This window comes from Scyliorhinus canicula, chromosome 12 (genome assembly GCF_902713615.1).
Source record: "Scyliorhinus canicula chromosome 12, sScyCan1.1, whole genome shotgun sequence".
In the NCBI taxonomy this organism is placed as follows: domain Eukaryota; kingdom Metazoa; phylum Chordata; class Chondrichthyes; order Carcharhiniformes; family Scyliorhinidae; genus Scyliorhinus; species Scyliorhinus canicula.
The window spans coordinates 162,919,834-162,934,003 of record NC_052157.1 but is presented as its reverse complement, the minus strand read 5'-3'; the positions used below and the strand labels follow the sequence as shown (position 1 = coordinate 162,934,003).

Genomic DNA, 14,170 nt, shown 5'->3' with positions numbered 1-14,170 from the left:
CAAAAAGGAAGTGGGAGTAGCCATGCAGGGGAGAAAGAGGCCGGGGGGAAGAGGCCAGAGGGGGGGAGGGGGAGGGGGGAGGGGGGGGGGGGGGTAAGAGGAATAGGGCGGGGGGGTTGTTGAAGAGGCAAATGAGGGGGGTGAGAGAAAGAGGCCAGGGAGGGAGGGGTGGGGGGTGGAAGAGACAAGGGGGGTGGAAGAGACACGGGGGGGTGGAAGAGACACGGGGGGGTGGAAGAGACACGGGGGGGTGGAAGAGACACGGGGGGGTGGAAGAGACACGGGGGGGGGGGTGGAAGAGACACGGGGGGGGTGGAAGAGACACGGGGGGGTGGAAGAGACACGGGGGGGTGGAAGAGACACGGGGGGGGGGAAGAGACACGGGGGGGTGGAAGAGACACGGGGGGGTGGAAGAGACACGGGGGGGTGGAAGAGACACGGGGGGGTGGAAGAGACACGGGGGGGTGGAAGAGACACGGGGGGGTGGAAGAGACAGGGGGGGTGGAAGAGACACGGGGGGGTGGAAGAGACACGGGGGGTGGAAGAGACACGGGGGGGGTGGAAGAGACACGGGGGGGTGGAAGAGACACGGGGGGTGGAAGAGACACGGGGGGGTGGAAGAGACACGGGGGGGTGGAAGAGACACGGGGGGGTGGAAGAGCACGGGGGGGTGGAAGAGACACGGGGGGGTGGAAGAGACACGGGGGGGTGGAAGAGACACGGGGGGGTGGAAGAGACACGGGGGGTGGAAGAGACAAGGGGGGGTGGAAGAGACAAGGGGGGGGTGGAAGAGACAAGGGGGGGGTGGAAGAGACAAGGGAGGAGGGCGGGAGAAAGAGGCCAGGGAGGGGAAAGGGGGAGAAAAGAGACCGGGGGAGAAAAGCGGCCGGGGGGGGGGAGGGGGCGAGAGGCTGGGGATCCAGGGAGGAAGGAAAAAGGCTGTTTTTGAATGGCGAATGGGACAAACATCAGCCATGATTGAATGGCGGAGCAGACTCGATGGGCCGAGTGGCCTAATTCTGCTGCTATGACTTATGGTCGTGATGGGGAAAGAAAGCAGTAGGATGTTTTAGTCACTGTAACTCAGAGGAGAGATAAGTCCAGATGATTCTGAATTTGACATTCCTCAAATTAGATTGGACAATGAGGAAGTAACCTTCCATAGGAAAATACAAGTGACCTGAAAGAGCGGTTACAGTCACATGGAGCTAAACGCGGTAAGAAACGAGGCAGTACAAGAGTAATTATACACAACATAGATGTAGGAAATTCTATTCCAATGCAGGGGCTGGTTTAGCACAGGGCTAAATAGCTGGCTTTTAAGTGGACCAAGGCAGGCCAGCAGCACAGTTTAATTCCCGTATCAGCCTCCCCAAACAGGCGCCGGAATGTGGCGATTTGGGGCTTTTCACAGTAACTTCATTGAAGCAGACTTGTGACAATAAGTGATTTTCATTTCATTTCATTAAGCCACATCTATATAGACTCAATCCATTAAAGTTGACACAGGTACAAAGGAGATTGAAAGCAGGTTTAAGAATGATATCAGGGAAGTGAGTTGCAGCGACTGGAGCTCACCTATTGTGATGGTACCAAAACCAGTTGGAACCAGATGGTGTGGACAATAGGAAAGTCAATGCAGTTATGAAGTCTGATTCATATCCTATTCCTCGTTTGGAAGACTGTAGTGAAAAGGTGGGGCAAGCAAAGTTTATTACCAAACTTGACTTACTTAGAGGATACTGGCAAGTACCTTTATCAGAAAAGGTGAAGACATTTCAGCTCTTGTAACATCAAATGGTCTGTATCAGTTTAAAGTTTATGCCGTTTGGAATGAAGAATGTGCTAGCAGCATTCCAAAGACTATCCAACAAGGTAATTTCTCAGCTAAACAATTATGCCAGGTACAGAGACAATCTGATGTTGTTCGGTCAAATGTGGAAGGAGCATTTGGAACTTGTAAAAGAACTGGTCAATCGACTACAAGGGGCTGGCTTGGTGGTAAACTTGACTAAAAGTGAGCTTGCAAAAGCCTAAGTCACATCCTTAGGCCATACTTTTGGGCATGGTCAGATGGCCCCACTGAACATGAAAATGAAAGCTATTGGGGAGTTTCCAATACCATCAACGAGAATGGAACATAGAACATAGAACAGTACAGCACAGAACAGGCCCTTCGGCCCTCAATGTTGTGCCGAGCCATGATCACCCTACTCAAACCCACGTATCCACCCTATACCCGTAACCCAACAACCCCCCCCATTAACCTTACATTTATTAGGACACTACGGGCAATTTAGCATGGCCAATCCACCTAACCCGCACATCTTTGGACTGTGGGAGGAAACCGGAGCACCCGGAGGAAACCCACGCACACAGGGGGAGGACGTGCAGACTCCACACAGACAGTGACCCAGCCGGGAATCGAACCTGGGACCCTGGAGCTGTGAAGCATTTATGCTAACCACCATGCTACCCTGCTGCCCCTCTGAAGTTCTGAGATTTCTGGGAATGAGTGGTTTCCGCAGAAAAATCGTCGCAAATTTTAGCCGTGTGACTGCTCCACTGACTGAACTTTTGAAAAAAAATAGAAATTTCATTAGATGTCAGAATGTCAGGCGGCATTTGACAATTTGAAAATGGTGTTAACCACTGCACCAGACTTCGCGACACCAAATTGTGCCAAGCAATTTTAAGGTGGCAAGTGATATGCACATTGGTGCTGCACTGTTACAAGATGATGAAGGTATAGACAGACCTCTTGGTTATTTTTCATCAGAAGTATTCGATCATCGAAAAGGAGACGTTGACTTTGGTATTGGTGTTACGACACTTTGAAGATGTAGGACATAAATAAAGGAAAATCTTTAAATGAAGAACTGTTTAACTATTAATTGTAGGGCACTTTCGGTGCCCATGGAGTGAACGGTTTCACATTTGGTGGCTCCCGCTCAAAGTGGATTTTGCTGGTCCTTCCCCACCCTTATGGGGGTTTTCTTTTGAGGACAAAAGTGTGCGAGTGCCGAGGGGCGATAATACTCTGGTGAGTCTGGTGTATAGGGCAGAGGAGAAGAGGTGCCACTGGAAAGAGCAGCTGGAGCAGGTAAGTTTTTGTGGTGCGCCACATGTGAAGATGGCGGAGAGCAAAGGGGTAGCGCGGCCCGCCAGTGGTCGATGGAGCAGTTGGAGTTTCTGAGCGGAAAATTCCAGCAGCAGAGGAAAGAGGCTTTGGAAGACCAGGCCACGGCGATGGAGCCACTCAGAGCTGTGATTAAGTGGGGGAGCATTAAGAGCAGATGGCCTCGTTGTAGATGGAGTTGGGGATGGTTTTGAACAGCCAGAAGAGGCTGAGTGAGAAAGTAGAGGACCTAAAGAACCGCTCCAGGAGACTGAATCTGAGCATTGTCGGGATTCCGGAGGGCATTGAGGGAGCAGAAGCAACCAAGTATGTGGCGAGCATGCTGGAGAAGGGAGGGGTCCTTCGGCTGGCCCATTTGAGGTGGTTCGGGTGCACAGGGTACCGAGCAGGAGACCATAGGTGGGGGGAGCCGCCGAGGGCAATGGTGGTGCGGCTGCATCCATTTTTGGACAAAGAAAAGATTTTGAAATGAGCAAGGCAGACCAGGAAATGTACCTGGGAAGGGAGTGAGCTGTAGGTTTACCAGGACCTGGGTGCAGAGCTGGCAAACAGGAGGGCCTGGTTAAACCGGTTAACGGCTGTCAAGGTTTTGTACCTTGCCCGCTTATGGGTGACACATCAGAAACAAGAATTTTATTTTGACTTGCCAGAGGAGGCAATGGACTTTATGAGGGACCCTGGACTGGGAGGACATTGAACTTTATCTCTCCAAAATGTACGGGATCCATCGTTTGGGGTGGGTTGCGGCAGGGGACTATTGATGGTGAGTATGCCTTTTTGATTCTTTTTGTTTGAGGGTTGGGAGGATTAGGCGTAGACTGGGGGGGTGTGAAGAGAAGTCAAAGGCCTTGGGCAGGGACCTGGACCCAGGTCTGGACAGGTCGAATCCTAAGTTGCCGGGGATGTCGGCAGTGCCGAGTGAGTTGAGGGGGTTCATCGAGTGCCTTGGCCTCCCACCGCCCCTTGACATTCAATGGCATTACCATCGCTGAATCCCCCACATTCAACATCCTGGGGGTTACCATTGATCAGAAACTGAACTGGACCCCGCCATATAAATACTGTGGCTACCAGAGTACGTCAATGGCCAGGAGTCCAATGGTGAATATCTCACCTCCTGACCCTTCCAAACCCTGTCCACCATCTACAAGGCACAAGTCAGGAGTGTGATGGAATACTCTCCATTTGCCTGGATGAGTGCAGCTCCAACAACACTCAAGAAGCTCAACACCATCCAGGACAAAGCAGCCCCGCTTGATTGCTCCCCCTTCCACAAACATTCACTCTCTCCAGCACCGACACACAGTAGCAGCCGTGTGTACCATCTACAAGATGCACTGCAGGAACTCACTAAGGTTCCTTCGGCAGCACCTTCCAAACTCACGACCACTACCATCTAGAACAGGGGTGGGCAAACTACGGCCCGCATTTTGCCGCCGGGGAAAAGCCGCTGAAGTAAATGCGCTTATTCAATAAGCACATTTACTTCAGCGGCTTTTCAAAAATGCCGGTTATGATTCCGGGCACCTCATTGGCAGGCCGCATAAAAACGCGCGTAGTGGGGTGGATGAGTAGGGCTGTCTCATTGGTCGGTTTAGTTGGGTGTGCGACCAATAGGAGTCCAGGTTACAAACAATAAGCCTTATTATTGTTTGTAACCTGGACTCCTATTGGTCGCACACCCAACTAAACCGACCAATAAGGCAGCCCCACTCATCCACCCCACTACGCGTGTTTTTATCGTTGACTCGGCCAGGCTGTGCTTCTGTCAGTGTTAAGGATCAGCACAAGCAACTTGGCACCTGATTTCAACAAACTGGTAAATGACTGCAGTCAGATGCATCATTCTCATTGACATTGTTCTGTTACTTACTGAGTTACTTTGTTTTTCAAATAAATGTGCTTTTTTTTCTTTAAAGACCTTTTATTTTGGCTATTTAAAATATTAATTATTTTACGTAATATACTATGCGGCCCTTTAAAATTGTGAATTTCTGAATGTGGCCCTTGCACGGAAAAGTTTGCCCACCCCTGATCTAGACGGACAAGAGCAGCAGATACCTGGGAACCCCACCACCTGGAGTTTCCCCTCCAAGTCACTCACTACCCTGACTTGGAAATATATCGGCTGTTCCTTCACTGTCGCTGGGACAACATCCTGCAACTGCCTCCCTAACAGCACTGTGGATGTACCTACACCTCAAGGACTGCAGCGGTTCAAGGCAACTCACCATTACCTTCTGAAGGGCAATGAGGAATGGGCAACAAATGCTGGCCTAACAAGCAATACCCACATCCTGTAAATGACTTTTAAAAAACACACGCGTGCACACTGGACACGGACACACTTGTTAGGACAGCCTCGGATAGTGTGCAGCCAATTCCAGGCCCACGTGCCCCAGAGTCACAACACCAGTGAATTAACCAATAATTTTTTTGAAAATCCCCACTGTCTTTGGCCCTTGGCTGTCCAATAATTACAGTCACCAAGTTTGTAAATGTTATCCCAATTACTGTATATTTATAACAGGAACTATGAAATATGCAGTAAATACAACTGGTTAACAACAGGCTTACACCTACTGCATGGTAGCACAGAGGTTAGCACCGTTGCTTCACAGCACCAGGGACCCGGGTTCGATTCCCGACTTGGGTCACTGTCTGTGTGGAGTCTGCACATTCTCCCCTCGTGTCTGCGTGGATTTCCTCCGGGTGCTCCGGTTTCCTCCCACAAGTCCCGTAAGACGTGCTGTTAGGTGAATTGGACATTCTGAATTCTCCCTCTGTGTACCCGAACAGGCGCTGGAAAGTGGCGGCTGGGGGAATTTCGCTGTAACTTCATTGCAGTGTTAATTTGAGCCTACTTGCGACCCATTTTAACTACCGCACTCTCTAACCACACACATAAGACGGACAAACATGGGGGGATGTGGGGGAGGGGTGAAAAATAGCAAGGATGAATGTCAAAAGTTAAGTGTCTTTTGCTTCCAATGGTGATTCTTTTAGCTCACTTTCTTCACAGCAAGCTGTCTTTGGTTTGCAGCCTGTAATGGTCTTCTTTGTAGATCCATACATTCAGGATCCCTTTAGTTTCTAAAATGCGGTACTCATAGGCAGCAGGCTTTCTGGAGGCTCTCATCAAACTGGGCCTTTAGCTCGAGGTCCGCATTCAGGTCTCTGTCTTTCTGGAGAGACACTTTATTTCACAGCAAACTTTGTTTATAGCTCGTGGTTTGTCTTCAGACCTCTTCAGTCCTGAGAGAACAGCACCCAGAGGCTTGCTGGAGAGAATTAGCTGGATCTTTTTGGAGAGTTAGTTGTATCTCTACATTGGGCTACCAGAATCAAAACTGAAACCAAACTCAAGCCTCAGGACTGTGAAAAAACACATCAGTGGGATCAGATCCTATCACCACCTGTTACCTGGCAGAGCACAGCCTTTTGGGTGAATTCATTAACCAAAAGCCAATCAATCAAATCAAGTCCTCACTGATGCCGTTCAGTTCATAATCAGCAGTTTAAACTAGCACAGCCTTCCGATTATTCTGTTTAAATTAAAGGTGCTGGCTCTTTACAGGCAGCTTGTCTTAAAATGAGATGTCCATTAATCATCCATAGATCAAAAGTGCAACAGGAAAATAAAAAGGGAAATAAGGGAATAAACAGGAAGGACCCTTACACACTGGGCAGGCGCCCACTGGGCAGGCACACACACAGTGATATACAAGCGCCCACACGCAACAGAGGGAAAAAACTATACAGAGCAATTCAGCAAACTACACACACGCCAGAGGAACAACTGAAACTGGAGGCACAGTGACAAATGGTACGTGGAAGCAAATTACAGCCCCAAAGCCTTTGGCCCAGTAATTCTAAATTTGGATACGGTATGTCATCCTCAGACCGCATTAATCTGTATTATTTACACATTGCAAATTGCTAGTTTACTCCACATTCCTTCCTCACATTCTGCAGTGACAACAGCAATTCTTTACGATGTCACAATAACCTCGCTGGTGTCATAGCAGCTTTCTCATTACATCACAGCAGCCTCAATGCCCTCGCGGCTTAACTCTTTCCACTAACGATATCTGTAGAAACCCCTTAAAGCAGATGAGTCTGAACCACAGTTTAGCAAAATGTATAGTATGATAAAGGAAAGAATACCTGGTGTGATTGGGAAGACCAAATTAAGTTACATGATAAGTATATCCTGCAGAGTACTCAATCTCACAGTGTCACTCTGAATACACAATCCATGATCAATAAACTGCCGACCATGGGTACAATTTTTTTAATGCTGCCTTCAATTCTAACCTTTAATAGAAAAGAGATCAGTGATGTCACTGAATTCATAATCTAAATGAAAAAATTAAATTAAATGAAAATCACTTATTGTCACGAGTAGGCTTCAATGAAGTTACTGTGAAAAGCCCCTAGTCGCCACATTACGGCGCCTGTCCGGGGAGGCTGGTACAGGAATCGAACCGTGCTGCTGGCCTGCTTGGTCTGCTTTAAAAGCCAGCGATTTAGCTGAGTGAGCTAAACCAGCCCCTAAATTCAACAGTTAAATTAATAAGAGTCATTCCAGTTAGCTTTGCTGTCACGCAATTGAGAATTTTAACTGCTCTCGTGGGAAACTGCACTGGAAATGCCTGATTGCCATCCTGTGGTATATACTTCTGTATATCCCACCTGCAAAGAGGTGGCATTTATTCACTCAATAATTCAGCAACTTGCTCTTGCTTGGTCTCAATAGTCGGTGTCCTCAAGCGCTACATTTATAGGTTAAGATGTGGAGTTCACCTGAGGAAGGAGCTGCGCTCCGAAAGCTCGTGTTTGTAACAAACCTGTTGGACTTTAACCTGGTGTTGTAAGACTTCTTTATAGGTTAAGTCACAGAACGTAGATCAAACCACTACAAGCAATAAATAAATCACACAGTATGTAACACTACAGCTCAAGTCACAATTTACTGTCCACCATGTGCAATGATGTCTGTTAACATAAGATCATTAACAGAGCTCTCTCAGAATATAACCAATACAAAAGCAAAATACTGCAGGTGCTGGAAATCTGAAATAAAAAGAAAAGTGCTGGAAAATCTCAGCAGGTCTGGCAGCATCAGTGGAGAGAGAAATGGAGTTAACATTTTGAGCCAAGTAACTTCTTCAGAACTAACCGGGATGTAGAAACGTGGTCAATTTTAAGTTATTCAAAGGAGGGTGTGGGAGGTAAGACAAAAGAGAAGTTCTGGCTGGGGTAGGCGAGAGGGCAGGAGAGATTAAATACCAAAGATGGCATGAGACAAAGAGAGGTGGAATAATTGTAATAAAGAAAGCATTTTGGTGCAGAGTGAGTGTTACTGGAGGAATAAAGGTTAATTCTGTCTGAAAGCAAAAACATGAAAACAAGACACAGGCTGGTACTTGGGAAAACACAAGAAATTAAAATGGGGCACACAGTTCACAGTCTGAAGTTGTTGAGCTTCACGTTGAGCCCAGAAGGCTGCAAAGTGCCTAACCAGAAGATAAGGGTCTGTTCCTCTAGCTTACGTTGGGCTTCACTAGAACGATGTAACAGGCTGAGGACATAATATGGTTGTTCTCATTCTGTCCTCGAAACATTGACTGTTGTTTCTCTCTCCACAGATCCTGCCAGACAATATAACTGTCTCCCTCTTTGTGATGTACCCACTCACAGGGCACACACATCACTGGAGGGAGTTACTTTTGAGGATGTGAAGCTGTACACACCTCATGCCTGGGAATTTATATCACTTCAGCAGTTCATCGTTGGGCTGTGCGCTGCTTTAGGGGGGAATTGACACAGAGTCACTTGGGTATAATACAAGGAACGTTGCTTAAATCAGCCACTCAAGATGTTGTCATAACCCCCTTTGCAGTGATTTGCTTATTATGGCGAACAGGCAATTAAACGTCTTCACTGACTTGTCCAAGCAGACTTGGGACAATTACAGGTTCCAATTTTTAGAAACCAGGATTCTGTGTTTCAAGAAGCCACATTGCTACTTTACATCAAAACAGCTCCGAAAGAGTTAATGCCAAGTTTATTGAACAAGTTAAAACTGCTGGCATTACAATATTTAATTTCAACACTATTCAGGAAATGAAAATCTCTGAGGAACCATTGAAGTGTCATCTTTAATATACAAGAGAAAAAAGGTCTTTTGCACTTACCCAATCTTTGTGAACAGCTTCCCCTGGGCATGGAGGAAATTCAGGATAAATCTTTTATTCAGCTGTTTTTTGGGGGAGGTGGAAAGGATGGAAAGAAAAAGGGAGAGAGAGAGAAAAAGAGACAATTAATCTCCTCACAGCATGATCTTATCAGCATTCAACATCAGACACAGAGGACAGCATGACCACAAGCCAGTGGCAAGAAGCAGATGCTTGGAGCAGGAACGTGCCCACAGTCACACACAGACCTGCAGCTCCTGCCAAGCCTCTCTCCATGCTCAGCACCACTCAGCAGAGTCCCACCCTCTGCTGGTAACGAATGGCGCACTGTCTTCCAGTGAAATGAAATGAAATGAAAATCGCCTATTGTCACAAGTAGGCTTCAATGAAGTTACTGTGAAAAGCCCCTAGTCACCACATTCCGGCGCCTGTTCGGGGAGGCCGGTACGGGAATTGAACCGTGCTGCTGGCCTGTCTTGGTCTGCTTTCAAAGCCAGTGATTTAGCCCAGTGAGCTAATTTATTCCCCCAGAGAACTACCGACAGGCATCAGCCTGACCTTTGGGCCTATTTGACAACAGGAGAACAAAGTTACATGCAAAGTATTTATTGTAAATTACACAAAACCTATTAACCATCATGCAGAAAGCAGGTGTCTCGCACAGGTCAAGGCTGCAGTCTGTGAAAGGCTGATCAGAACACAAACCATATTTACTCTGTTCGGTATTTCACTCAATTTCTCACACAAGGAGCCTGCAACCTCCTCCCCACCCACCACCACCCTCGTCCCAGCCTCCCCTCACTTAACTAATAAATGGTCCTCCCAGCAGTGCCATGGTGCAGCACAAGTTTAAATCTCAATGTCAGCAAATCAGGAGGTGGTGGTGTAGTTGGGGCAGGGAAGCATCATGTCAAGGCCAGCGTATCGCGAAAGAAACAGTCAGCAAGAATCACTCCTGGGTTACTCGTCTCATAAAGTGGGACGCATACCCAGCCTCTGGATTACAGAGTGGGGCCGAGGCAGGAAGCCAGGAGTGGGCTGCAGAAGGTGGAAGGCTGATTTCCTATTCTAGCTCTCTGAGTAACAGTCTTGGGGCTCTCAGGTTATGTTAGCAAATGGCCTGCGAGACTTGCCCCTTCCCCCAAAGACACAACTCTGAACAGCAGAAAGAAATTAGAAACACACGACTGTCACTTTCACATTTAATATCAATAGACATGTATAACACAAACTCCTGCTTCTGGGATTCATTCATTTGGAAAAAGCTAAAACTCAACAGCTGGTACAAAGGGCAAACAGTCCGAATAGGGCCTCTGCTTTGAACTCCTGTTCATGGGGCACTATCTCCACACAGTTCAGTGTGTTCTTCAACTGGGCCAGCTTGCCAAAGCTCAAACACATTGCTTCTATCGCAGAGTAGTGTATAACAGAACAAGACTGAACAGTATTTATTACAGTGACATTAAACAAGGACTGGTACCAATCTGCACAGTTTAATTGCTAAAACCACAATTAAACAATGCATCATCAGTAAAGAGGCCAAAAGGTCAGCCCTCGTTGTCCCACCACCGTCCACTTCCAATGCTTTAAATCCCAATGTTCATTTAAGCAGAAACTTCAGATGTTCACAGTGTCGTTTGCCTCACAGAAGAAGCATAAACAGCACGTTTATGCAGTGAGTCACTGGGCCATACAGACCAGAAGGTCTCAAGATAATCTGTGCTGCATTAGCTGAGCTGTGGCAGTGAGAGTTGATACTTCAATTGGTCTTTTTTTCTATATTTTTATTCTCCTTTTTCACATTTTCTCCCCGAATTTACAATAATCAGCAATAAATATGTCAATCCCCATGACAATAACAACGATCCCATCCTCCCACCAACTCCCAAACATCAGCCACATGTTCACATAAACAAATGACAAAAAGGAATCAGGAATACCCAGAGTCACCATTAACACACACAGCCCCCCTCCCCACCAACCACCCGCAACTAATGTTCAATGTTATCCAGCTCTTGAAAGTGCGTAATAAATAATGCCCATGACTTGTAGAACACCTCCATCCTTCCCCTCAGTTCAAACTTAACCTTCTCAAGGGTCAAGTATTCCAACAGATCCCCCCACCACGCCAGGGCACAGGGTGGAGAGGCTGCTCTCCACCCCAGCAGGATCCGCCTTCAGGGCAATCAAACGAGGCGAAGGCTACAACATCTACCTCCGCGCCCGCTTCCAACCCTGGCTGGTCCGACACCCCGAATATGGCCTCCTGGGGACCCGGGTCCAGTTTCACGTGCACCACCTTGGAAATTACACTAAAAACCTCCTTCCAGTAATCCTCTAGCTTTGGACAGGACCAAAATGTATGTGATTAGCGCCAACGCCATGCCACGCTACCACACCCCGCCACAATGCTCATACACATCTTCTACTCCTTCAAAGAATCGGCTCATCCTCACCCTCGTGAGGTGTGCTCTGTATACCACCTTCAGCTGTATAAGCCCCAACCTCGCGTACGAGGTGGAGGCATTTACTCTCCGGAGCACCTCACACCAGACCCCCTCCTCTATAACCTCTCTCAACTCTTCCTCCAACTTTACTTTGACCCCTTCCAGTGCTGCCTTATCCTCGTCCAAAATAGCTCTGTAAACTGCTGACACTACCCCCTTCTCCAGTGCCCCTGTTTTCAGCACCTCCTCCAGCACTGTGGAGGCTGATTCCTCCGGGAAGCTCTGTATCTCTTTCCTGGCAAAATCTCGAACCTGCATGTATATAAACATTTCTCCCTGCTCCAGCCCATTGTTCGCTTCCAACTCCCGTGGGCAGCACGGTAGCATTGTGGTTAGCACAATTGCTTCACAGCTCCAGGGTCCCAGGTTCGATTCCCGGCTTGAGTCTGCACATTCTCCCCGTGTGTGCGCGGGTTTCCTCCGGGTGCTCCGGTTTCCTCCCACAGTCCAAAGATGTGCAGGTTAGGTGGATTGGCCATGCTAAACTGTCCTTTGTGTCCAAAATTGCCCTTAGTATTGGCTGGGGTTACTGGGTTATGGGGATAGGGTGGGGTTGTTGACCTTGGGTAGGGTGCTCTTTCAAAGAGCCGGTGCAGACTCGATGGGCCGAATGGCTTCCTTCTGCACTGTAAATTCTATGATTCTCAGTCCTGCAAACCGACCCCTAAGAAACAAATCTTTTAGTGTCTTAATCCCCTTCTCTTCCCATTTCCGAAAACTTCCATCTCACCTCCCTGGCTCAAATCTGTGGTTCCCCCGAATCGGCATTTCCCTTACTTCAATTGGTCTTGATGGCTGTGGGCTACAGACGGCCATTCAGACAAAGCTCGGCACGACATCGAGGGCCGAAGGGCCTGTTCTGTGCTGTTCTATGTTCTATGTCAGCCATTCAACTCCTCCCGTTTGATTCAGTTACCCCCCACCCCCTGCTGTAATCATGTTTGGAGATAGCAAAGGGGATCAGATGGAGGGTGTGGGAAACAGAATGATGCTCAGCAGGTCAGCAGCTTGCCAACACTCAACGTCTGGGTGGCAAAATGGCCACGTGTGCAAAATACCAGAAGGCATCCAGCACCAATGAAACCCAAACTCCGGAAATGGAACTGCTTCTTCACGGGAAATGGGGAGAAAGTAGGCAGAAAAGACAAAACCTCAGCTTCACAGCCATTTTAAGTACAGATCAGGCCAATGGCTTATTGCCCCTTTCTCTTATTCATTGAGCAACACCTCCCTCCTGCACAATCTGCAATGCTGTGTGGGGCTGGGCACCTAGTCAGCTGTTTGCTAATAAATGCACTCAACCCTCAAGAACACCAGCTTCACACGCTGTAACAAGCCTGGTCCCTCACTCAACTTTGTTCCGCTCAGATCGAAAGAGGTGGGAAACAGACCAAACCAAAAATAAAAAAGCCCCTTAGTGCGCATTCTCAAATAGGTTTAAATTTAAATATAGCTGACAATGAATGAAAGTAGCAGAGGGGAGGGGAGGGCTGCAAACGCACCATTTTCCACTTTGTTCTCAGCTTAATCGGGAGTACGAGGTGAGGCAGGTGGCAGATTGACTCACAAGCTGCTGTTCGCTTGGCTCCAACGTGCAGCCTCGCCAGCGCTACACGGATCTTGTCACGTCGCTGCACCACATTTACAACAAGTGTGTGGTTTTGTGTTTAACCAAGCCAACTGCAACCTGGCACACGCTGGCCAGCGACAGCAATATGAGTACACTGGGAACCAGCAGCATTTCTTGCAATGACTCGTGTGATCAACCACTTCAGAAGTGGTTGGAGTGACCCGGGTCACAAAGTGCACAAACTCAGCCTGTATGTGACATCAGTAAAAATCATTCCAACATATCATACACCCTGCACTTCCTCAGCTATGATTCATTTGGACTTTTCCCACACTCCACCAAACAATAACCCATTGGTTGCTGAACAGGTTAACTCTCAGTGGAAAGGGGTTTGTTTTACTTGAGCAAGCAATGAGTGAATTACACAAAGGCACAGGTTTACAGGCATCCTATTATTGCACACAGACCTCATACTTCACTTGCCAGCATAGGTAGCAGGTGTTCAAGTGGGTGACAAGTTACATTTGTGCCACACAAGAGCTAGATACTGACCATCCCCAACAAGACTACATAACTATCGCCCCTTAACACTCAATGGCATTACCATCATTGAATCCCCCATAATCAACATCCTGGGGGTTATCATTGATCAGAAACTGAACTGGACCCAGCCACATTAATACTGTGGCTACAATAATAGGTCAAATACTAAGAATCCTGCGGCAAGTAACTCATTTCCTGACTCCCCAAAGCC

At 47.8% G+C, this 14,170-nt stretch overlaps 1 protein-coding gene across 4 annotated transcripts in view; it reads right to left on the bottom strand.

Annotated features, from left to right (window-relative positions):
- smg6 (SMG6 nonsense mediated mRNA decay factor) overlaps positions 1-14,170 on the bottom strand; it is a 619,962-nt gene that overhangs the window by 419,197 nt on the left and 186,595 nt on the right. For all 4 annotated transcript variants that reach the window (XM_038814765.1, XM_038814766.1, XM_038814767.1 and 1 more), the window contains one exon: positions 9,340-9,401. In XM_038814765.1, the coding sequence (XP_038670693.1) occupies positions 9,340-9,401 (62 nt within the window). The remainder of the gene's footprint in view (positions 1-9,339; positions 9,402-14,170) is intronic.